This window comes from Palaemon carinicauda, chromosome 10 (assembly GCF_036898095.1).
Source record: "Palaemon carinicauda isolate YSFRI2023 chromosome 10, ASM3689809v2, whole genome shotgun sequence".
Classification (NCBI taxonomy): domain Eukaryota; kingdom Metazoa; phylum Arthropoda; class Malacostraca; order Decapoda; family Palaemonidae; genus Palaemon; species Palaemon carinicauda.
In genome coordinates, this window is record NC_090734.1 from 155,324,678 (window position 1) to 155,349,896 (window position 25,219).

Consider the following 25,219-nt stretch of genomic DNA (forward strand, 5'->3'; position numbering starts at 1 on the left):
AAATGCTAGGTGGTATTGAAGAGGACAGAGGTGTAGTCTTCCTAATGACACAAACTGTTCCAGGGATGATAGCGTCCCTATCAGACTCATCCACTTCCTGACTGAACATCGTTCCTTCTTCAGCATGTTCTGGATGCATAACTGGGCTTGGCTTGTTCTGGGGGCCGACGGAAAAGCCCGAAAAGCTAGACTGTGAATCTCCATCCCTAAATACACAATAGTTTGGGATGGGACCACTTGTGACTTTTCCATATTGACAAGGAGACCCAATTCCTTGGTCAGATCTAGAGTCCACTTTAGATCCTTCAGACAGCGACGACTGGAAGAAGCTCTGAGAAGCCAGTCGTCCAAATAGAGGGAGGCTCGGATGTCCGCTAAATGAAGGAATTTGGCTACATTCCTCATCAGCCTCGTAAACACAAGAGGAGCTGTGCTTAGGCCAAAGCACAGAGCTTGAAACTGGTAGACAACCTTTTCGAAAACGAATCTCAGAAAAGGTTGGGAGTCCGGGTGGATGGAGACGTGGAAGTAGGCGTCCCTTAGGTCTAAAGAGACCATCCAGTCTTCCCTTCTGACCGCAGCTAGAACTGACTTTGTGGTCTCCATGGAGAACGTCTGCTTTGTGACAAAGACATTCAGAGCACTGACGTCTAGCACCGGCCTCCACCCTCCTGTCTTCTTTGACACCAAGAAGAGTCGGTTGTAGAATCCCGGGGTTTGATGGTCCGAGACTTTGACCACCGCTCCCTTCTCTAGTAAAAGAGACACTTCCTGTTTCAAGGCTCGTCTCTTGTCTTCCTCTCTGTACCTGGGAGAGAGATCGATGGGGGACGTTGCTAGAGGGGGTTTCCGTACAAAAGGGATCTTGTACCCCTCTCTGAGCAACTTCACAGATTGTGCATCTGCGCCTCTCTTTTCCCAGGTCTGCCAGAAGTTCTTGAGTCTGGCTCCCACTGCTGTCTGAAGAAGCTGGCAGTCAGACTCTGCCCTTAAAGGACTTGGTTCCTTTCTTCTTTCCTCGTTTCCCTTCGGCACGAGCACCTCCTCTGCTGGAGGCTCTGCCACGAAAGGGCGGAATAAAACGGGACGCTGGAGTGTCCATCCTTGGTCTAGCTGACAAGGTAGGCAAAGGGGTAGCTTTGCGAGCGGAGGACGCAACAAGATCGTGAGTGTCCTTCTGTATCAATGAAGCGGCTATTTCCTTAATCAGGTCTTCTGGAAAAAGGCACTTGGAAAGAGGAGCAAAAAGAAGCTCGGATCTCTGGCACGGTGTAACTCCAGCTGAAAGGAATGAGCATAGGTTTTCACGCTTTTTAAGGACTCCGGACACAAATGATGCAGCAAGCTCATTAGACCCATCACGTACGGCCTTGTCCATACAAGACATAATGAGCAAGGAAGTCTCTTTCTCTGTCGGAGAGATCTTTCTGCTTAGGGCTCCTAGACACCAGTCTAAGAAGTTAAAAACTTCGAAGGCCCTAAAGATACCTTTCAAAAGGTGGTCCAGGTCCGAAGATGACCAACATATCTTTGAGCGTCTCATGGCAAGGCGGCGGGGAGAGTCTACCAGGCTTGAGAAGTCGCCCTGGGCAGAGGCAGGAACTCCCAAGCCGAGAACTTCTCCCGTGGCATACCAGACGCTCGATCTAGAAGAGAGTCTAGCAGGGGGAAACGAAAAGGCTGTCTTCCCTAAACTCTTCTTGGACTGCAACCATTCTCCTATAACCCTCAAAGCTCTCTTGGACGAGCGTGCGAGGACGAGTCTAGTAAAGGCAGGAGTGGTAGACGGCATGCCTAACACAAACTCTGACGGAGGAGAACGAGGAGCCACAGAAACAAACTGGTCCGGAAACATCTCTTTGAAAATGGCCAAAACTTTCCTAAAGTCCAAAGAGGGTTGAGTAGACTTAGGCTCGTCCAATTCTGATTGTGGTTCATCTATGTGTGCAGCAACATCATCATCAGAAAGTCCCTCATCCGATAACTGATGAGGAAACGGCAACGGATTGGGTAACGGCTGGTTCGCTGAGTCCGGTCGCACGGGTGCATGCGTGACTGAGCCGGACGCAACGTCATGGAGCTGTTGCCCAGTCTGTGAGCTGGCAACAACCATGGCAGCGCGGGGACGCACAGCGTCTACTCCAGACTGTCTGGACTGATGTGGGTGCGCAGTGGAAACCACACTGGGTTGCGGAGGTTGACGCACCGCGTCAAAACAAAGCAACTCTGACGGTTGTTGAACCTCTCGAACGTCAACTGAGACCTCCGTGCGTCGCTTAACGTCAACATGCGGCTGGCAGATCACACTGGAACGCATGGGTGGCGGAACTCTCACAACTGGTGTGCGTGAGAAGGTTACCTCAGCGTCCACAGGACGCACAACCGATCGTGTGGAAGGTTGTAGGCTAGGTACTGCACTAGCTGGTGCGGCAGCAACCTTCTCCGCACGAAAGTCCTGCATAAGAGACGTCAGTTTTGACTGCATGTCTTGCAGTAGAGACCACTTAGGGTCTACGGGAGCAGGTACAGCGACAGACGGTGTTACTGTCTGAAGCGGTACCGCTTTGCCTCTCTTAGGCGGTGAGCAGTCATCGGATGACGGCAGCGAGTCCGAACTGACCCAGTGGCTACAACCGGGCCGTTGGACTTGCGCTGAAGGGACCGATTTGCGTTTTAACGGTCGTGAGACCTTGGTCCAGGGTTTCTTGCAAGAAACACCTTCCGAAGACGAGGTATAAATGGGCTCTCTCGTCTTAGTGTGGTAGGAGCGATCTTGGGTAGATACGCCCGATACCACGGAGGGAACGTCTGTTCGCTGATTAAAGCCTCTCGAACCCATTTGTCGTACGACATTGCTTCTCCCCTGGACTTGGGAGCTTGCAAGAGGTCCCGGACTAGGAGGACGACAGGCACGAACAGACGAACCCTCAAGCGCAACACTATCCACAACACTATCACTCGGCACTTTAGCACTTCCCACTGCACTTTTGCACTTAAGCTCCTTCACATCCGCCATGAGCTGATTACGGTCACTAGCAAGGGACTCAACTCTCTCACCCAGAGCCTGGATGGCACGCATCATATCAGCCATCGAAGGTTCCTGAGTGCCAGGAGGGGGGTTAGGAGCAACCACTACAGGGGAAGGAATAGGTTGTGGGGCATGAGGAGAGGATATATCAATAGAACGAGAAGAACTTCTCCCAACTCTATCTCTCTCGAGCCTACGTGTATACTTTTGGAATTCGATAAAATCAAATTCCGAAAGCCCAACGCACTCCTCACACCGATCTTCCAATTGACAGGTTTTATCCCGACAATTGGAACAAACAGTGTGAGGGTCGATAGAGGCCTTCGGAAGACGCCTTGAACAGTCCCTAGCATTGCACTTCCTAAATTTTGGGACTTGTGAAGGGTCAGCCATTTTGAATTGGTCAAAGGGAAATTCAAAAAAACTATCAAAAAGTCATCAACAAAGAATCCGTTATCAAAAAGAGTTCAAGGATTTGTGTGAAGAGAAACCCTGCACAGCAAAAGCTCAAAACTAGAATAAAGTACTTCACCAATTAGTTGTGAAAAAACTCCAGTTAAGCAACAGCGAGTAAGTACGTATTGTCGATAGCTCGACAGAGAGAAAATTGAGTCTTTGTTTACATTGAGTACTGGGTATCTGGACGACAGATGGCGCTGTTGGGCACACCCGCAACCTGTGTAGCGATCGCTGGCGAGTTTTTACCTTAGAGTTGTCTGTCGGGCAACAGAGTTGCAGCTATATAATCACCGGCTAAGTTAAATATTGAAAAAGGGCTTATATGTATAACGTTGCCTAACGCTTTAAGCAATATAAAATCACACTTGGAAGACTAATTATCATGCAGGAAGTACAAGGGCCAACAACTAGGCTACGAAGACTAGTGTTGGTCAGCCTAGGCAAATCCTTCGCCAGGCGCACTACTATCGCATCATAACAGAATTCCTAATTAAGCTAAGCAGCTAATTATTAAAGCGCAGGGGGCTGGGAACGTCGCTCTTGCTAACAAATAAATCCTATTCTAGCGAGCGACAGCGTCCATGACGCCTCCAGCAGGCAACAGCTCTTGTATCAAAGATAACTCTTTTAATTACTTTAAATTTTAATCAAGAGCCTACATTTATACATAAAAGAAATAGTACTCAACTTATCCGAAGCAGAAGAAGTTGGAGAAAGCATAATACGAGAGTAAATCCAAGATTTTGGTAGAAACACAGGGAAAAACACCGAGTTGTATAGCTACGCAAAAAGGAATACAGATGGCGCCGCGAGCGGCGCAGGGCACGCTTACGAAACGGGGAGGAGAGATGCCTTACGAACGGCTCCCCCCTTTTTCTTATCGTTTTCGTTTTCTTGCCATTTGACCCCTACGAAGTGTTAACTCTATTCGGGGTATAGATTGCTATGTGGCGTGTCAAGAATACGTCCGCTGATATTTACGATATCCCTAAGGTCTTTTTTAGGGATACTCGCTCCAGGAGTTAGAATTCTGGGTACCTTAAGGTAAATTCTCTGGGAATATCGCCGTAGTTGTAATATACCCTAGGAAGCTGCCTTTAAGGAACTTCCATCAGGACGACATGGCTTGAGCCCAAAAATACAAATTATCTTCGAATTCGTCATTTGTTCCGTAACCGAAATACAAACCACGCTATTTACAGAGGGTGACTTACCCCTTAGGTAGGGTGGAAAGTCCCCAGCCATATTGGCTTTGGCTTTACCCGGGGACTCAGAATCCGAGTGAGTCGCACTCGAGAAAAGGAGTCCCTGCACCTCACAAGTTCCTTGCTCCGCAAGGAACCATGTGGCCTACGTAAGCTTGTGTGTCAAGGAAGAAGTGTGACCCGTCCTAGGCAGTTGACCTGGAGTTCCAGAAGGAACTCTGGGTTAGGACGTTCCCAATACCACCTCGTCAGGGTATGGGGGACGCGACAGTATTGACTCAATACTCGGAACACAAGAAAGCATGGTTTACCTGCAGAGGTTCAAGGTCAGCTATGCAGAGACCAGGATGCTGCTTCCCCGTAGAGGGGATGATGAAGAAAGAAATAAGAGCCAGACATACTTCTTTCATTCATGCAGACTAAAACCTGATAACAATGCCCTCAACCTTCTGGTACCTGTCCAAAAAGGAGCCTGAGGTTAGACCAGCTGTTGTGTAGCCACCACAGAGCGATAGAAAACGTATCGAGATTCCTGTGGGTCACGCCTTGCAGGAAGCGGGCTGCGAAGGTCATTAGACACTTCCAAACTCCAGCTTGTAGCACCTGCGTCACAGAGTAGTATTACTCGAAGGCGAGGGACGTTGCGATGTATCCAACATCGTGCTGTAAGGCGACGTGACGGGGGAGGGTCTGGAGACAGGTCGAGATGAATGTCCTTGAGTCTGGGCTGAAGAGGTATACTGGTGACTCTCCCCCGTGTCCTCCTTGTGCTCCCAAATCGGCTGCAACTGAGGACAAACTGCAGCTGTTCCCAGCGCTAACCTCTCGATTCCTTTACTGGCAAGAAAGAGGTCTTGGGACATCAGATACAGAATGGAGACTCGAAATCTTGAAGAATTGGACCGAAGGGCCGGGACCCCCAAATTCTGAGTCTAGCCAACAACTCAGGAGCGAACCTGAATGTTGCCTTCCCCTCTTCCTTAGAAAGGGGGGAGTCGTAAGAGACCAAGAAGATTGCTTACACACTGGCCGTGGCCAGAGTGAGCAGGAGACCCAAGGCGGAATACAATCCGAGGCCTGTCGTAAAGGGTCTTGAGAAGATCTCTTAAAGGACTAAAAGTCCGAGCCATGCTCCAAGTTGGAGGTCTTCCTCCGACTAGGGCAGGGACGATCGTAGCTTCGCATGAGCGAGGATAGATCCAGCGGGCAGGAAAAAGTTATTCCTTTAAGCCTGAAGGTCAGGGAAAGGCTGAGCGACAGGCTTCATTGCCGAGAGCGGAAAGGAGTTTCCTCCCGCCGAAAGGCAATAAGACCGTTATTGCTGGAGAAGAGGCCTCAAGGGAAGAGGTATATCTCCCACGGCACCAACCACCTTAGGCTCTTCACTTCGCCTGGTAGACCCCTGTGGATGACTATCGCAGATGACGCGACCTCCATACCGCGACTGTAGCGGGTTGTCTCTTCTTGAGGAGGAGGCGTAGTGTCTCCAGGCACGGAGCCGAAGCGACGCCCCGGTTCGGGAGAGATGTCGCAGTGTGGTTGCTTGAGTAGTCTGCGCCGTGGGAGAAGCTCTCCCGGGAGTTCTGTCAGGGGAAGCAGAGGGTCCAGAAACCGTTATGCGCATAGTCCCAGTGGAGCTCTCCCATTGAAAGGTTGACAGACAACCTGGTCTTGTTGAGACCCATTGTCCACAGACAAAAAGGAGGGAAGACGCAGGCGTCGAAGTTGTCCCACCATCACCGGAATGCATCTTGCCAAAGTCTCGGGGTCTGAGACTGGGGGGAAGAATAGCGGAAGCTTGAGGTTCCAAGCTGTCGCGATCAGGTCCCCCAGACCAGTACTTGCTGGTTACCCAAGGTCAAAGACCCCCAGGTACACTCTCTCTACGAGGCTCTGCTCGGATAGTCTGAGAGAACATTCCTCTGCCTGGAATGAGAGAGCCGATGGTGGTATTGAGAGAATCTCAATCATCCCGGTATCTCTACTGCAAGATGTGAAGGTGTGAAAATGCGTCCCCTGCTGGTTAGAATACGCCAGAATCATGAAGTCGACGCGCACGGGGCAACTCTGCAGGAGCTGTAGGATCTGTAGAGGGGCCAGACTAAGGCCCCTAAGCCTGCCTGAATGATGGAGAGGTATCCTTCAGGTCCTGACCATAGGCCTGGACCGGAACATGCCACTCCCCCCCCCTTTCCTTTGACGAGTCCGAGAACAGCATCAAGAATGTGGGGAAAGGACGAGAATATCCAATACCATCAAGAGGCTCCATAGGTCAACACCCATTGCAGGTCTAATAGTTACGATGGTCCCATAGGGGCCAGGAAGTCCGGTTAAACATTGCCTGAAGCCACCGGAACTTGGATCGCCCCACATGGAACTTATCCTGAGGCGACCGTTCGGACTATAGACGGGTCAATGAGGAAAGGAGAACTAGGAAACGTTCCAAGGTAGGGCTGAAAGCTTTGCTTGACTGAGAACAGGTACTGCGACTCTCCTCAGTCTTGCCACAGTCAACCGAAAGGAAGGCTCGGAGGATGTGGTAACAGAATCTGGCGTCCCCAGGTGGTCACCCATCCAAGTACCGACCAGAACCGACGTTGCTTAACCTCGCTGGACGGACGAGAAGCGGGGTTTCCAACGTGGTAAGGCCGTTGACTCAATATCATGGTCAGATACTCCAGATGTTGAGGCAGAGGAAGAGAAGGCTCCAAGTAAAATACCATGAGCCCACACTCATGGTAAGCATCCGGAAGCTTGTCCCGGCCGGAAGCCTGCACCTGAGCAGCCAAGAGGAAGGCAGGGAGAGTTCTCTGGGGAAACAAACCTGCTATGCCACGGCGGGATAGCCACACTGCATCATAAGCAGGAATACTTGCAGTCTAGGCTGAATTTGACGAGCACCCTGGAAGATGGATGGAATGGAAACAAAGTACCCGTCCTTCCGATCCAGGGTTTAAGGAGTCCTGTCGCCTCGTTACCAGTCTGATCGATTCTGCTGGTCTACGCTGGCCGAAGTTTGTTCGACAAACTTGATCAGGGCTGAGAGGTCGACTACTGACATCCCCTCTCAGATCCTTCCTTACAAGAGAGGATCGACTGAGGAGGCTGGGGGTGAAGCCGTCGATGATCCTAAGGAAGACCTTCGCCTAAGGTATGGATCATTCTGCCCAACCGGGCAACTCTGCTGACGCTTATGGCATAGAGGTTCAGAGACACTGAATTCGCTGACAGAGACGGCAGATGCGATATCCTTGGCTGATCACAGAGATTGTGCGGGAATGGGCATCGGGAAGCTGTCATTCGGATGAGTAACCTTAAGCATCCTCCCAGCGAAAAACCTGCAATCCTAGAGTTCGTGAACTCCTTTTAGGACTATGCCCCCCCCCGGGGGAGTCTCCCATGCCATCTGTTCCTGACAGGTGGAAACTGCAATTGGACACCTTGTCCTAGTTGTCGTAGCCGATAACTTAGGCCGACGTGGTTGAAAGAAAAGGGCGCTGGGGCCCTGCAGAGTCTGGAAGAAAGCGCCTTGGAGGAGTGAAAACGGAAGTCGATTTCCTCCGCACAGCCGCTGTCTAAGTCTCTGTCCTTGGGCACAAACAAACTCTTCTCAAGGATGGAAGGGTGTCTGAGGTCGTCGACCTCCACAGATGAGACACCCGAAGGAAGCCCTCAGTCAGCGCGTCCAGATGGTACAACATCGAGCTTGTCCGCAAGTTAGATACTTAACGACGAAAGGCCAAGGTGCCTGAACTCGAGAGGAGGAAAGTACCCATGATCTTCCTGTAGCTTCCTTGAACCAAACCTCGGGCCGTAACCGAGGAGGGAAAGGACCTGGTAAGCTCCCAGAGGAAGGGGTAACAGTCACCCCTTGTCTAATGGAGAAATCTCAAACGGAAAGACCCCCACCAAAAATCCTTCCAGGGAATGACGGGGAAGGGCTAACTCAGGTTCAGGAAAGAGGAGTGTTGCTCAGATCTCCCTTAAGTTTCTCCTATTCTTGCAAGTGCCATGCTCTGCGTTTATGGGTTGAGGCCGTGTTCTGGAAATACGCTCCAGAAGAACTCGCCAGGCTGGCCATGCTGCGAAAACCCCATTGGGAATCGTGGTCGCAATCGCCCTGAAGCTCGCGCGACGGTAATTCAAAGATTTGCGCGTGGGCGAACGTGGAAGCGCCCATGCGCGGTAACGCGAGCGAAGGAGCGCAGAAGGAGGGCGAGCGAGGTAGGAAGGGCGAGAGCTGGTGGTCGGCGAGTGTGGTAGGAAGGGCGAGAGCTGGTGGTCGGCGAGCGATAACCCATAGACGAGCAATGTATACTGCAAGAAATAAGCCGACGTTTGTGCGAAGAAACACTGTAGGCTCGCGCGACGGAACACCATCCGTCCGCGCGATGGAAAACCGTTGGTTCGCGCGTGGGCGAACAAGGGAGAGCATGGGCGCGGACGCGCATGAGCGTAGACGCGCAGGCACGTGGGCGTGTGGGCGCGCAGGCGAATGATGGCGCGGACGCACAGGCCAGCGGTCGTGCAGGCGAGCGGTCGCGCGGGCGCGCAGGCGAGCGGTCGCGCGGGCGCGCAGGCGAGCGGTCGCGCAGGCGAGCGGTCGCGCGGGCGCGCAGGCGAACGGTCGCGCGGGCGCGCAGGCGAACGGTCGCGCGGGCGCGCAGGCGAACGGTCGCGCGGGCGCGCAGGCGAACGGTCGTGAGGATGGGTAGGTGAATGAGCTCGAGTTCGAGGCAGCGAACGCAAGCGTTAGCGTGATGGCGAGGAAACGCGCTGCCGCGTAGGCGAGGAAGACCGCTGGCGATATGGATCAACAAGCGATCGGTGGTGAGCTGGTGAGCGCTAACTCGCAGGTTGGCGATGGCGCGTTGTGTTATGCCGACGCGATGGTCGAGCATCATGCGCAGGTGAGCGATCGTGCGTTGGTGAGCAGCATGCGAAGGTGAGCGATCGCGAGCAGCATGTGCAGGAGGGCGATCGCGCGATGGTGATCAGCATGCGCAGGGTCGCGCGATGGTGATCAGCATGCCAGGGTCGCGCGATGGCGATCAGCATGCCAGGGTCGCGCGATGGCGATCAGCATGCCAGGGTCGCGCGATGGCGATCAGCATGCGCAGGTGGGCGGTCGCGCGATGGTGAGCAGCATCTGCAGTTGGGCGATCGCGCGATGGCGAGCAGCATCCGCAGTTGAGAGTCGCGCGATTGCGAGCAGCATCCGCAGTTGAGAGTCGCGCCATGGCAAGCAGCATCCGCAGTTGAGAGTTGCGCAATGGCGAGCAGCATCCGCAGGGTAGGCGATAGCGCGATGGTGATCAGCATTCGCAGGGTAGGCGATAGCGCGATGGTGATCAGCATGCGCAGGGTCGCGCAATGGCGATCAGCATCCGCAGGTGTGCGGTCGCGCGATGGCGATCAGCATCCGCAGGTGTGCGGTCGCGCGATGGCGATCAGCATCCGCAGGTGTGCGGTCGCGCGATGGCGATCAGCATCTGTAGGTGTGCGGTCGCGCGATGGCGATCAGCATCCGCAGTTGAGGGTCGCGCGATGGCGATCAGCATCCGCAGTTGAGGGTCGCGCGATGGCGATCAGCATCCGCAGTTGAGGGTCGCGCGATGGCGATCAGCATCCGCAGTTGAGTGTCGCGCGATGGTGAGCAGCATGGGCAGGTGAGCTAGTAGCTGGCAAACCATGTTCCTTAAGAAGTGTTGGAGAACGTTGGCGTGCTGACTGTAACACACGCGGGCGATCCGGAGATCGCCGAGAGACAGGTGATCGCTGGCGAGCTGATGATCGGTGACGAGCAGAAGGCTACGCGTGGAAGCCTGCGCATAGAAGAAGAGTCCTTGACCCCGACCTGAACCAAAGTTCTAGATCGCGAGGGCGAACGTGGGCGCACAGGGCGCGTAACAGGAACCAACAGGAACAGCAGGGATGATCATCATGAAAGCGCTGACAAACAGGAGAACGCTGATGAGCAGAAGAGCGCCTGTGCGCTAACGCTGAGCAGGAGCAGGAGACAACACAGCGGAAGGGCGCGCAGGGAAACCCTGACACGCAAGGGAAGAACCCCTATGGGAGGATACCCTTTGCCCCGAAGGGATCGTTGTCCGCCGAGAGACTGATGTCCGTCGGAAGACCGCTGTCCGTCGGGAAGACCGTTGTCCGTCGGGAAGACCGTTGCCCGTCGGAAGACGAGATCAGACTGCTATCCATCTGCACCAAGGCGGAAGATCGAGAAAAAGGAGTTGTAGGCTGCAAATGGAGATTCAAAAAGGAGCCTCAAGCACCCTTATAGGGAGATGAGAGGCCCTTACGACGAGGCGGACGGTGGGCCTTACGGCGAGGGAGGCCAACAGCAACAGCAACAGAAGAATCCTCCGAAGAGGAGTCTCTATGAGTGTACTCTCTCGCGAACGAAAGAGAAACACTTCGTAGAAGAGACTGGTCAGCCAGTGACCTAAAAGGAGCAATCCTCCGAAGAGGAGCTCCTGCAGTTGCCCAGCCCCTTGAGCGAAACTGCAGGTGTGATCGCTCAGCACCAAGAGCATAGCCGCACGAAAAAAAGGCAAGTGAAGAACCCCCCAAAAAGGGAAAAACTCAAGCCTGGACAGGAAAAACTTCCCTCGGAAGGAAAGTTACCCGCCCAAGGAGGCAAGCCTCCTGAGAGTTCTAAAATGAACTGGAGAGCTGTCCGTCGTCACGGGAGTACTTCCAATAGAAGGAGACACGCCCCTGACGAAAATACAAGGGGGGAGGCAGCAACAGCCGAATCCCCAGGACTCAACAAGACAGCTCACACCGTTGCCATATTACAGAAACGAACTAGATCGGTAACTGTAAAAAAAAAAAAAATAAAACAAATAACATTAGTACACATTCATTCCCCCGGGAAGGCTCCGAAGAGGAATCCCGAGGGAAAGGAAACAAGAATTACACAACAGGCACGTGCCCTCACAACCACTTACACTCACGGAAGGAGAGCTGTAACCAAAACAGAATTATGATATTTTAATTATAAAATAAATTTTTGAATATACTTACCCGGTGAATATATAATAGCTGACGTCTCCGGCGGCTCGACAGAAAAACACAAAAACTCGCGAGCGATCGCTATGAAGGTTGCGGGTGTGCCCACCAGCGCCAACTATCGGCCAGATACCACATATACATGTAAACAGCTCCAATTCTTCTCATCCCGCTGGGTCTCTATCGGGGAGGAAAGGGGGGGCCTTTAATTTATATATTCACCAGGTAAGTATATTCAAAAATTTATTTTATAATTAAAATACCATTTTTAAATATTTAACTTAGCCGGTGAATATATAATAGCTGATTCACACCCATGGTGGTGGGTAGAGACCAGAATTAATAAAGTTTACAGCGTATATGCTTAAAGTTTTTGACAGTTATATCATAACAAAACCCAAATATATATAGGTACCTGGTAAGGAAGTTGACTTAGACGATTACTCTGCCTTGTTAGTCTGTCTTCCTCACGAAGCCCAGCGATCCTCTTAGGATGCTGAAAGACTCCCAGGAGCTGAAGTATCAAGGGCTGCAACCCATACAACAGGACCTCATCAAACCCCTAATCTGGGCGCTCTCAGGAAATGACATTTGACCACCCGCCAAATCAACCAGGATGCGAAAGGCTTCTTAGCCTTCCGTACAACCCAAAAACAAGATTAAAAACATTTCAAGAGACAGATTAAAAGGATATTGGAATTAGGGAAGTGTAGTGGTAGAACCCTCACCCACTACTGCACTCGCTGCAACGAATGGACCCAGTTTGTAGCAGTCCTCATAAAGAGTCTGAACATCTTTTAAGTAAAATGACGCGAATACCGACTTGCTTCTCCAAAAGGTCGCGTCCATAATACTTTCCAGAGATCTATTTTGCTTAAAGGCCAAGAAGTTGCTATAGCTCTTACTTCGTGCGTCTTAACCTTAAGCAAGCATCGGTCTTTTTCATTCAAGTGAGAATGAGCCTCTCGTATTAAAAATCTGATAAAATATGACAAAGCATTCTTTGACATAGGCAATGATGGTTTCTTAACTGAGCACCATAATGCCTCAGATCCACCTCGTAAGGACTTAGTACGAGCTAAGTAGAACTTAACAGCTCTAACTGGACACAGCACTCTTTCAAGTTCGTTGCCTACGATCTCTGACAGGCAAGGTATATGAAAGGACTTAGGCCAAGGACGAGAAGGCAGTTCATTTTTGGCCAGGAAACCAAGTTGATGTGAACATGTGGCTTTTTCTGTAGAAAAGCCGATGTTCTTACTGAAGGCATGAATTTCACTGACCCTTTTAGCCGAAGCCAAGCACACTAGGAAAAGCGTCTTGAGGGTGAGATCCTTCAGGGAGGCTGAATGTAATAGCTCAAACCTGTCTGACATGAGGAACCTTAGGACCACGTCTAAGTTCCATCCAGGAGTTGCCAAACGACGTTCCTTAAAGGTCTTGAAAGACTTAAGGAGATCTTGGAGATCTTTATTGTTGGAAAGATATAAGCCTCTATGACGAAAGACCGAAGCCAACATGCTCCTGTAGCCCTTAATCGTGGGAGCTGAGAGGGAGCGAACATTTCTCAGATGTAAAAGAAAATCTGCGATTTGGGCTACAGAGGTACTGGAAGAGGACACAGATGCTGACTTGCACCAGTATCGAAAGACTTCCCACTTCGACTGGTATACTCTGATGGTAGAAGCTCTCTTAGCTCTCGCAATCGCACTGGCTGCCTCCTTCGAAAAGCCTCGAGCTCTTGAGAGTCTCTCGATAGTCTGAAGGCAGTCAGACGAAGCGTGGGGAGGCTTTGATGAACATTCTTTACTTGGGGCTGACGTAAGAGATCTACCCTTAGAGGAAGACTTCTTGGAATGTCTACCAGCCATTGAAGTACCTCGGTGAACCACTCTCTCGCGGGCCAGAGGGGCGCAACCAACGTCAACCTTGTCCCTTCGTGAGAGGTGAACTTCTGCAGTACCTTGTTGACTATCTTGAATGGTGGGAATGCATATAAGTCCAGATGAGACCAATCCAATAGAAACGCGTCTATGTGGATCGCCTCTGGATCTGGGACTGGTGAGCAATAGATTGGTAACCTTTTGGTCAATGAGGTGGCAAAGAGGTCTATGGTGGGTTGACCCCAAGTCGCCCAAAGACTCTTGCACACGTCCTTGTGGAGGGTCCATTCCGTGTGTATCACCTGACCCCTCCGACTGAGACAGTCTGCCAAGACGTTCAAGTCCCCCTGGATGAATCTCGTCAACAGGGAGATGCCTCGATCTCTTGACCATATGAGAAGGTCCCTTGCGATCTCGTACAGCGTGAGGGAGTGTGTGCCTCCTTGCTTGGAGATGTACGCCAAAGCTGTGGTGTTGTCTGAGTTGACCTCTACCACTTTGTTTCAAAGAAAGCTTTCGAATTTCATCAAGGCCAAGTGGACTGCAAATAGCTCCTTGCCGTTGATGTGCATGCTCTTCTGACTTGAGGTCCACAGACCCGAGCATTCCCGACCGTCCAAGGTCGCACCCCAACCCAAATCCGACGCGTCTGAGAACAACACGTGGTTTGGGTTCTTGACTGCTAGGGATAGTCCCTCTCTCAGACTGATATTGCTGTCCCACCATTTCAGGCATGCCTTTACTGGTTTGGAGACTGGGATTGATACCGTCTCTAACGTCTTGTCCTTGTTCCAGTGAGAGGCTAGATGGAACTGGAGAGGCCGAAGGTGTAGTCTCCCTAGCGAGACAAACTGCTCCAGGGATGAGAGAGTCCCTACGAGACTCATCCAACTCCTGACTGAACAACGTTCTCTTTTCAGCATTAGTTGGACTTTGAGCAGGGCTTGTTCTATTCGGGTGGCAGACGGAAAAGCCCGAAAAACTGGACTGCGAATCTCCATCCCCAAATATAGAATAGTCTGGGATGGGATCAGTTGGGACTTTTCTAAGTTGACCAAAAGTCCCAACTCCTTGGCCAGACCCAACGTCCAATGTAGATCCTGCAGACAGCGATGACTGGACGATGCTCTGAGAAGCCAGTCGTCCAAGTACAGGGAGGCTCGGATTCCCGATAGATGGAGGAATTTTGCCACATTCCTCATGAGCCTCGTAAACACGAGAGGAGCAGGACTGAGGCCAAAGCACAGGGCTCGAAACTGGTACACCACATTCCTGTAAACAAACCTCAGAAACGGTTGGGAATCCGGGTGTATAGGAATGTGGAAGTACGCATCTCGTAGGTCGAGAGAGACCATCCAGTCTCCCTCTCTGACCGCTGCTAAGACGGACTTCGTGGTCTCCATCGTGAATTTTGTTTTTGTAACAAAAACGTTGAGCGCACTGACGTCTAACACCGATCTCCAACCTCCTGTATGCTTTGGGACTAGGAAGAGACGGTTGTAAAACCCCGGTGATTGAAGGTCCGAGACTTTCACCACCGCTCCCTTCTCTAGCAACAGAGACACTTCTTGATTTAGGGCTTGTCTCTTTGACTCCTCTCGGTACCTGGGAGAGAGGTCTATGGAAGTTGTTACTAGAGGAGGTTTGCGTACAAACGGAATTTTGTACCCTTCTCTGAGCAACAGAACAGACTCTTGGTCTGCACCCCTCTTCTCCCAGGCCTGCCAGAAGCTCTTCAATCTGGCACCTACCGCTCTCTGAGGCTGTGGGCAGTCAGACTCTGCCACGGGAGGACTTGGCTCCTCTCTTCTTACCTCTCTTTCCCTCGGCACGAGAGCTTCCCCTGCTGGGAGCTCTGCCACGAAAGGGCGGGATAAATCTAGATGCAGGAGTCTCGATCCTGGGTCTCACAGCAAAGGATGAAGAAGGAGCCCCTTTGCGAGCAGAGGACGCCATCAGGTCATGGGTGTCCTTCTGCACAAGCGAAGCAGCTATATCCTTAACCAGCTGTTGTGGAAACAAGGCCGCTGATAAGGGAGCAAAGAGCAGTTCCGATCTCTGACAGGGAGTAACTCCTGCCGAAAGGAAAGAGCAAAGGGTTTCTCGCTTCTTTAAGACTCCCGACGTAAAGGTGGAGGCGAGCTCATTGGAGCCATCGCGGATGGCTTTATCCATACAGGACATGATAAGTAAGGAAACATCTTGGTCGGCAGACGAGATCTTCCTACTTAAAGCTCCTAATGACCAGTCAAGAAAGTTAAACACTTCAAAGGCCCTGTATACGCCTTTAAGCAGATGGTCAAGGTCCGAGGAGGACCAACAAATCTTCGAGCGTCTCATGGCCAGGCGACGGGGAGAGTCTACGAGGCTTGAGAAGTCACCCTGGGCAGAGGCAGGGACTCCCAAGCCGAGAACTTCTCCCGTTTCATACCAGACGCTCGATCTGGAAGCAAGCTTAGAAGGAGGGAAGGCAAAGGCCGTCTTCCCCAAACTCCTCCTGGTATCCAACCAGTCGCCTAGAAGACGTAAAGCCCTCTTGGAAGAGCGAGAAAGCACTAGCTTAGTAAAGGCCGGCTTGGAAGCAGGTAAGCCTAGAGCAAACTCAGACGGAGGCGAACAAGGAGCAACAGCAACAAAGTGATCTGGAAAAAGATCCTTGAAAATCAACATGATCTTCTTAAAGTCCATCGAAGGAGGAACAGCCTTAGGTTCATCTACATCTGAAGGATTATCATCAGGATGAGGATCAGCAACGTCCTCATCTGAAGGAGCTTCGTCCGATAACTGGTGAGTTACAAGCAAGGGCGAGACCTGCCTTGGTGGCAATGCTTGACAAGCAGAGTCCACACGCACCGGAGCATCAGTAGCAGTCCAGGACGCTACGTCATGTAACTGCTTAACAGCCTGACTGTCAACAACAACAGGAGCGGGAGGACGCTCGACGTCAACTCGAGACTGCCTAGACTGCCTAGACTGAGCAGTCGAAACAACTCTTGACTGCGGTGCTTGACGCTCAACGTCAAAACAAGTCAACTTCGCTGGTTGGCGAACGTCCTGAACGTCAACAAGAGCATTCGGCAGCGGCTGAACGTCCACATGCGGCTGAAAGTCAACACGGGACTGCATCGAGTGAGGCTCTACAAAATGTGACTGACGTGACTTTGTAACGCCAACGTCAACAGGACGAGCAAAGGCTCGTTTGGGCGGCTGACGGCCAGGATCTCGAACAGCTAAGCGGCGAGGATCATCGTGAACCTTTTCAGCAGAATAGTCCTCCATAAGAGAGGCAAGCTTATTCTGCATGTCTTGCAGTACAACCCATTTAGGATCAACGGGAATGGGTGCGGTAAGAGACGAGGGTAACGTCTGTGACTGCAAAACATTGCCTACACTAAGACTCTCGGAGCCTGTGTTACGCTTCTGTTTAGGCGGAGAGCAGTCTTCCGATGACTGCACAGGGTCAGAGCTGTCCCAATGGCTACAACCAGGATGCTGGACCTGTCCTGAAGGGACTGACTTTCGCTTTAAGGGTCTCGAAACCTTGCTCCACGGTTTCTTACGCGAAAAGCCTAAGGATGACGAGGAGAAAACCGTCTCGCTCGTCTTATGGTAGGGGCGGTCTTGACGAGACACGCCTGAAACCATAGAGGGAACATCTGTTCGTTGGTTAAAGCCTCTCGAACCCATAAGTCCTACGACATTACTTCTCCCTGGGGCTTGGGAGCTTGCAAGAGGTCTCGGACTAGGCGAACGACAGGCACGAACAGACGAACCCTCGGTCGCAACACTGATAACACTTTGCGCACTAATCACTTTCCCACGATTTTCTAATGTGGCACTCTGACACTTTAACTCTTTTACATCCGCCATGAGTTGATTACGGTCCGTAGCTAACGACTCAACTCTCTCGCCCAAAGCATGAATGGCACGTAACATATCCCGCATTGATGGTTCCTGAGTGCTAGTAGAGGGTTCAGGCACAACTACTACAGGGGAAGGATTAGGTTCAGGGGCATGGGAGGAGGAAAATTCTAACGATCTAGAGGAACTTCTCCTCACCCTATCTCTCTCTAGCTTACGAGAATACTTGTCAAACTCAAGCCAATCGAATTCCGAAAGGCCCACGCAATCCTCACACCGATCTCCTAATTGACAGGTTTTACCCCGACAATTAGAACACACAGTATGTGGGTCGAGAGAGGCCTTTGGAAGACGCTTATTGCAATCCCTAGCATTACATTTATGAAATCTAGGAATTGGAGAAGGGTCAGCCACTTTGAAAAGTCAAAGAAAGTCCAAAAAACAATCCAAAGTCATCAACAATTAAATCTATCCAAAAAAGAGTTCAAGAGTTTAAGTTGAAGATAAAACACCTGCACTGCGAAAGCTCAAACCAAAAGGAAGTACTTCACCAAGACTGTTGAAAAACTCCAGGTTAACAGCGAGTAATGGAACACCTTGTCGATCAGACTGACAGAGAAGAATTGGAGCTGTTTACATGTATATGCGGTATCTGGCCGATAGTTGGCGCTGGTGGGTACACCCGCAACCTTCATAGCGATCGCTCGCGAGTTTTTGTGTTTTTCTGTCGAGCCGCCGGAGACGTCAGCTATTATATATTCACCGGCTAAGTTAAATATTTAAAAATAACAATTATAATTATGTAACTATGTAATTATGTAATTTAAAAATGAATGAACACTAAAGAAAGAACGAAAACCCCGAAAGGAATCGTTCTACAAGCTGAAAAACAAAAAACAACTACAATTAGATTCATAAACTAATTGAGACAAACGTACGGCGTAGCAACCCCCCCACACGGAAAGGAAGCTACAAGGGCGTAGTAACACGTAGTAAAAGGGTGAACGACCTCAAGAGAGAGAGAGAGAAAGACATAAGTCAAACTCGATCGCCACCCATAAAATTACGCCGAGGTGGCCTAACTGCCGAGGACTCCACGTAGATATCGTACACTACACACACAAATCTGAAAAGGAAACTTACTGATTTCTATACTCAAATATATATACAAACATGAAAACATGTTTACATATATATTGAGTAAATGAAAAGTAAGCGATTAAGTAAAGATAAACAAACAATGGCTGCCAAGAGAGGACCAAGACAGAGACGTCTGTCACAGTCCGAGCCAAAAGTGAAAGTAAGCATTCATCTGTGTGTGAGGGGGGGAGGGGTAGCTAGCTACCACTCCCCTACCCCCCCCGCTAACTAGCGCGGGGGTAATACACCCTCGTTAAATTCTAATGGCTCGCCATTTCAGCTGCGCTAAAAGGTAACCCTCTGTAAATAGCGTGGTTTGTATTTTGCTCAAAATCCGTTTAATTTGCGTCACTGAAACCTCTGTTGGAAAGGGACTCTGCCTGAATTTACAAGAAGACTGAAAATGCCTCGAGTGTCAGTCTCAAGAAGTTACATCACGAATGAAAGTGAGACACGTAAACAAATTGAAAAAAAGCATATAAACAAATGAGCATCAATTATAGGCTAAGCTAAAGGTTTAAAGGTCGCTCAAGAATGGCGGAGGCAAGGGACAGTGACGTTGCCCTAGAGACTGACCATATATTGTATGATCAGCGCCCAAGCCTCCTCTCCACCCACGCTAGGACCAGGGAGGCCCAAGCATTGGCTACTGATGATTCAGCAGATCGACCTATAGGCTCCCCCAAACCCCCCAACCTAACCTCACAAGGCTAGTAAGGTTGCAGACACTAATGGCACTAACGAGTCTGAGCGGGACTCGAACCCCCGACCGGCAAACACAAGGCAAAGACATTACCAATCAGGCCACTTGAGCAGAACTAATCTTACTCTTTATGAGGCAGTCTTATTGGAATCTAGTACTGAAGTACACTTTTAACCCTTTTACCCCCGGGGCTATTTGGAACTTTCCAACCCTTAAGCCCCAGGGGTTATTTTTTTCAAGCATATTTTGCAATATATATTTTTTAAATTGCTCTAACAGCCTTAATTTTCGTCATAGAGAGGTCAGGTTGGTCTCATTCTCTTGGAAAATGCCTGAAGTTTCTCAAAAAATTATCAAAAATATGCAAAAAAAAATGTAAATAGCAGTTTTTTTGCAAGGACGTACCGGTACGTCCATGGGGGTAAAGGGATGAGTTTTGTGAAACGTACCAGTATCTCCTTTGGGGGTAAAAGAGTTAATATCATTCAATTTTATAACTGCAATAGTTTTTCCAAGGAATATACAGTACAATGAAAATACCTGGTCTAATCATTAAGCTGTTTGAAATTGGTTAATTTGCCAATCTTCAATAAGCAGAGCAAAATGACTGGAATAACGAAGTATATTTTACTCATTTTTCTAAATCATAAAACATTTCCACAGTTCTTACAATAATATACATAGCGGAAGTAAAAAATTATCTTGATGGTAAATAGAATTCAAATGTTCGTCTGACAACTCTGACACTGTTGTATGGCAATGATGCCTGATATAAAGCATCATATTTTTTTTGGATTGTCTGATCAATACTCTACCTGAAATTTTATATTAAACAGATATGATTTAAACACAAGCTGTTATTACTATATTATTACATTACACTTACATTATGAAGCGTGAAGTAGGAGATGACGAATGGAGAAGTATTGAATTGAAAGCTCAAGATACAGACGACTGGCGAAAATCTAACCGAGGCCCTTTGCGTCAATGGGCGTAGGAGGAGATGATGATGATGAAGATGATTACTATTACATTTATCGCCAACATTTGCTAAGAAAAAACAGTATTAGGTCAGCAGACAATTTTGTTTTAGGTGTAAAATTCATCCTACTCCTTATGCCTTTGCAATGGTATTGTGTCGTATAAAAATGTAACCATTCAAATATTTATCAGTAAATAAAACAATGCTAGAACAGTATATACGTGAATTCTGGCAGGCTACCCGTTTTAAGAAAATTGCCATAAATTTTAAAATATTCAAAATCTTTACAGCTAAAGCATTTGAAATACATTTTTTCTTTTGGCAAAAATGCTCTTATGACTAAAAATTTCTCATAGAAATTGAATGAGTCAGCTGATAAGAAGACCAAATTTCTCTAATGAACTGTTTTAGCATAGCTTTACTTGATAAGATCTCTAAATAATTATATCTTACCACACAATACCACTAAATAAACCATAAAAGGCAAGATGGCTTTTTACAATAAAAAATAAATTGCCAGCCGATGTAAAAATATTAACCCCTTTTTGTTGGGCTTCGTGTTTTAGTTTTATGAATTATATATATATATATATATATATATATATATATATATATATATATATATATATATATATATATATATATATATTATGTATGTATATCCATCCATCCATATACCAAGGCACTTCCCCCAATTTTGGGGGGTAGCCGACACCAACAATGAAACAAAACAAAAAGGGGACCTCTACTCTCTATGTTCCTTCAGCCTAATCAGGGACTCAACCGAGTTCAGCTGGTACTGCTAGGGTGCCACAGCCCAACCTCCCACATTTCCACCACAGATGAAGCTTCATAATGCTGACTCCCCTACTGCTGCTACCTCCGCGGTCATCTAAGGCACCGGAGGAAGCAGCAGGGCCTACCGGAACTGCGTCACAATCGCTCGCCATTCATTCCTATTTCTAGCACGCTCTCTTGCCTCTCTCACATCTATCCTCCTATCACCCAGAGCTTTCTTCACACCATCCATCCACCCAAACCTTGGCCTTCCTCTTGTACTTCTCCCATCAACTCTTGCATTCATCACCTTCTTTAGCAGACAACCATTTTCCATTCTCTCAACATGGCCAAACCACCTCAACACATTCATATCCACTCTAGCCACTAACTCATTTCTTACACCCGTTCTCTCCCTCACCACTTCGTTCCTAATCCTATCTACTCGAGATACACCAGCCATACTCCTCAGACACTTCATCTCAAACACATTCAATTTCTGTCTCTCCATCACTTTCATTCCCCACAACTGCGATCCATACATCACAGTTGGTACAATCACTTTCTCATATAGAACTCTCTTTACATTCATGCCCAACCCTCTATTTTATACTACTCCCTTAACTGCCCCCAACACTTTGCAACCTGAAAAGTCTGTGTGTGTGTAATACTACAGTATACATATGGTTGACACGAATAACCAAGGCTTAGAATGAATATAAGCTTGTTTGTCCACACTAATTTACTTTAATGCATGCTAGGCTATTAGATAATAGGTCTTCAAGTTACAGGCTTAATAGGTTCCAAGAAGCTATATGGAAGTCTTAATTTTCTTAAATTTTGGCCTGGTGTTGGCTTAACCCGACTCCCATGCCTTTGATATCAAGCTATAAAAGTCAACAAATAGACCTGTTTCATGCGAAATAAATATCAGGTTATTGAAAATGTTGATTTGTTTACTGTATTAACCCTTTTACCCCCGGGCTATTTGGAACTTTCCAACCCTTTACCTCCAGGGGTTATTTTTTTTTTTGCTCAAGCACATTTTGCAATATAATTTATTTAAATTGCTCTAACAGCCTTAATTTTTGTCATAGAGAGGTCAGGTTGGTCTCATTCTCTTGGAAAATGCCTGAAATTTCTCAATAAATTATCAAAAATATTCAAAAAAAAATATAAATAGTTTTTCGCAAGGACGTACCGGTACGTCCATGGGGGTAAATGGATGGGTTTTGTGAAACGTACCAGTACGTCCTTTTGGGGTAAAAGGGTTAAATGATGTACAGTATTATTGTTTTATTAAAGTATATAAACTTTATCCACAATATCCCAGATTTAGGAGTTAAGTTGAACGAGTATGTATCTCCAAATGTTTGTTGAGGACCCTCCTTAGCTGTTATAACTACTACAAACTATAAAGTGAATCTATACTTTCTTGTCTACTACAAAGTTTTACAATATACTATTATGTTTCATTAACATCAATTAAATTGATTTATTCCAGAACGTTTCATTAACATCGATGCATTTTATCAAATTTCACAGGCGGTGATATGCAGGGAGGTTTCAAACCTGGAGGAGTGTATACAGCCAATAGAGGTTTTGGTGGAAGAGGCGGTGGAGGCTACATGGGGAGCAGTGGACGTGGCGGAAGAGGATACGGGGCCAGAGGCGGCGGCGGCTATGGAGGCCGAGGTGGTGGTGGTTATGGTGGCAGAGGAGGAGGTGGTTATGGTGGTGGAAGTAGATTTGGTGGCGGCGGTGGATACGGCGATCGAAGGAGCAGCGGAGGATTTGGCGGTAGTGGAGGATTTGGTGATAGAGGCGGTAGTGGAGGATTTGGTGATCGAAGAGGCAGTGGAGGATTTGGGGATCGAGGCGGTAGTGGAGGATTTGGTGATAGAGGAGGCAGTGGAGGATTTGGTGATCGAGGGGGCAGTGGAGGATTTGGTGATAGAGGAGGCAGTGGAGGATTTGGTGATAAGAGGAGGCAGTGGAGGATTTGGCGATAGAGGCGGTAGCGGAGGATTTGGTGACAGAGGAGGTAGCGGAGGATTTGGTGATAGAGGCGGTAGCGGAGGATTTGGTGATCGAGGGGGCAGTGGAATGGGTAGTTGGCAGACTGGTGGTAACAGGGGTGGAGGGGAATATAGAATTAAATCTGAAACGATGTAGGATAAAATTATAGTTTTGTAGATTTTCAACTGTAATCGTTAGGATGTGGAAGTGGCATTATGATTTGAATAGCATCCATTACTACTGAATGTGAAGAGCATTTTCCCCACCATTCAACAGTTATCACTACATTCTCTGAATGTGAAATGCTTCAACATTATTTGTTTTCGAAACTTATTTTGTGAAAGATGGAGTACTTTTTCATATTACTGTAGAGCAGTTGTTAAGTCAGTATTAGCAAAAGTTTTATAGTTTGATTAATAACTTTTCCTCTATGATCAATTTCATTTCCTGTATTTTGAACGGAAAGATAACCTTTTTCATGTAAATATTGAAAGGTGTAGACTTTCAGCACGGAGAGACTAGTCAGTTGGCGAAGCAAGCAGGGAGTAAAATGATCGATGTTATTTAGTTTTATAATAAAGGGCTATTGTAGATTATTTGAAATTCTCGGATCCATTTTGAACTTTGGAGTAAACTGGAAAAAATCAAAATAAGGCTTCATAGGATGCTGTGTTTGAGATAAGTGGAATTTTATTTGATTCGCAATAAATTATAATTTTCAGATATTGTTTTATTATTTCATTATTGTCCTAATTTATTTTAGCCATGCCATACTAGAGATATTCTTCTTTGATCTGATATGTTAAACAGATCACAGAAAGAAGTATGTAAATTTTACCAAGATTAGATATATACTGAGTCTGGAAGAGTCTTTTCATGTTTTATCCAATTCCTAAGTTGTTTCTCTACTGAATTTAGATTTTTGAATAAACAAATATGTCACTTAAAATTTGGATATACCATAATTACAATGGCTAAATCATTGTTTTTAAATAAACTAACATTTTTATTGTGAGATCAAATTTTACTGTAACTTTTCTAGGTTTTTTGCTAATGCCTATAATTTTTAGTGGAAGAGAGCAACTATAAGGGAAAGTTGTCTGTAAAGAGTTGCCATTTTTACTTCAGCATCTGGATAATGAAAATAATCAGCAGTGGCAAAAAGATTAGCTGAGCTGATTTGGTTATTATTGGAAGGAAGATATCATGAATATGTATCTTTGGGTTATTGAATTTTAAAAAATTGATTAATCAATAAAAAAACTGGCACCTTATTTCATTAGACAAGTGGAAATATTTTGTCCATCCTAACAGAGCAAAAGTAAAGTAGTTAATTGCAAATATTACAAAACTAATGGTTGTGTGTGAAATATGTTTTTTCAATATTAAACTTACCCGATAATCATGTAGCTGTCAACTCCGTTGCCCGACAGAATTCTATGGAGGGATACGCCAGCTATCACAATACTAGAAGGGGGTGTACTTACCAGCGCCACCTGTGGCCAGGTACTATAGTACTTCTTGTTGACACCTCCTCAATTTTTCCTCTGTCGTGCTTCCGGCAAGACGTTCTGGGATACGCTTATGATCTTCGAGTATTTTCACGGCTTTTGGTGAAGTATTCTCTCAGATTTCGGCTGTCGCTTTACTGGAAACTTTCTTATATTAGCTTAGATAGCTTTTATATAGTCCTGATTAACGGTTAACGATCTTTTGCTTGATTTTGGAACCCCACTTGGCTAACTCTTTGGATTCAAGATGTCTGACATTTCGCAAGCCCCCACCCATAGGCGATGTAGGTCTTGCAATAGGCGTATTCCGAAGGCCTCGGTAGATCCTCACACCGCTTGTTCTGACTGTAGGGATAGGCCCTGTCAGTTAGAAAATCGATGTGAGGAATGCGCCGGACTTTCGGAACTTGATTTTGTCCGTCTTTTGAAATATTCAACTAAGTTAGAGAAAGGTAGAGTTAGGAGGAGTTCTTCTCACTCTTCACTTTTTTCCTCACCTCATGATCCCCTACCTTTTCCTACCCCTGTAGTGGCTACCCCCGAACCTACTATTTGCCCTCAGCCTGATATGTCTGTTGTGTTGCGTGCTATTCAGGCCTTAGGCGATAAAGTAGAGTCAGTG

General features: G+C 47.8%; 1 protein-coding gene and 1 pseudogene across 1 annotated transcript in view; one reads left to right on the forward strand and one right to left on the reverse strand.

Annotated features, from left to right (window-relative positions):
- The window catches only part of LOC137648892 (uncharacterized), a 141,973-nt gene extending 118,166 nt beyond the window's left edge, over positions 1-23,807 (forward strand). Inside the window, exon 2 of the mRNA XM_068382067.1 lies at positions 22,613-23,807. Within this exon, the coding sequence (XP_068238168.1) occupies positions 22,613-23,242 (630 nt within the window). The 3' untranslated portion in view covers positions 23,243-23,807. The remainder of the gene's footprint in view (positions 1-22,612) is intronic.
- LOC137648956 (5S ribosomal RNA) lies at positions 7,230-7,348 on the reverse strand (annotated as a pseudogene).
- Positions 23,808-25,219: the final 1,412 nt, after the last annotated feature.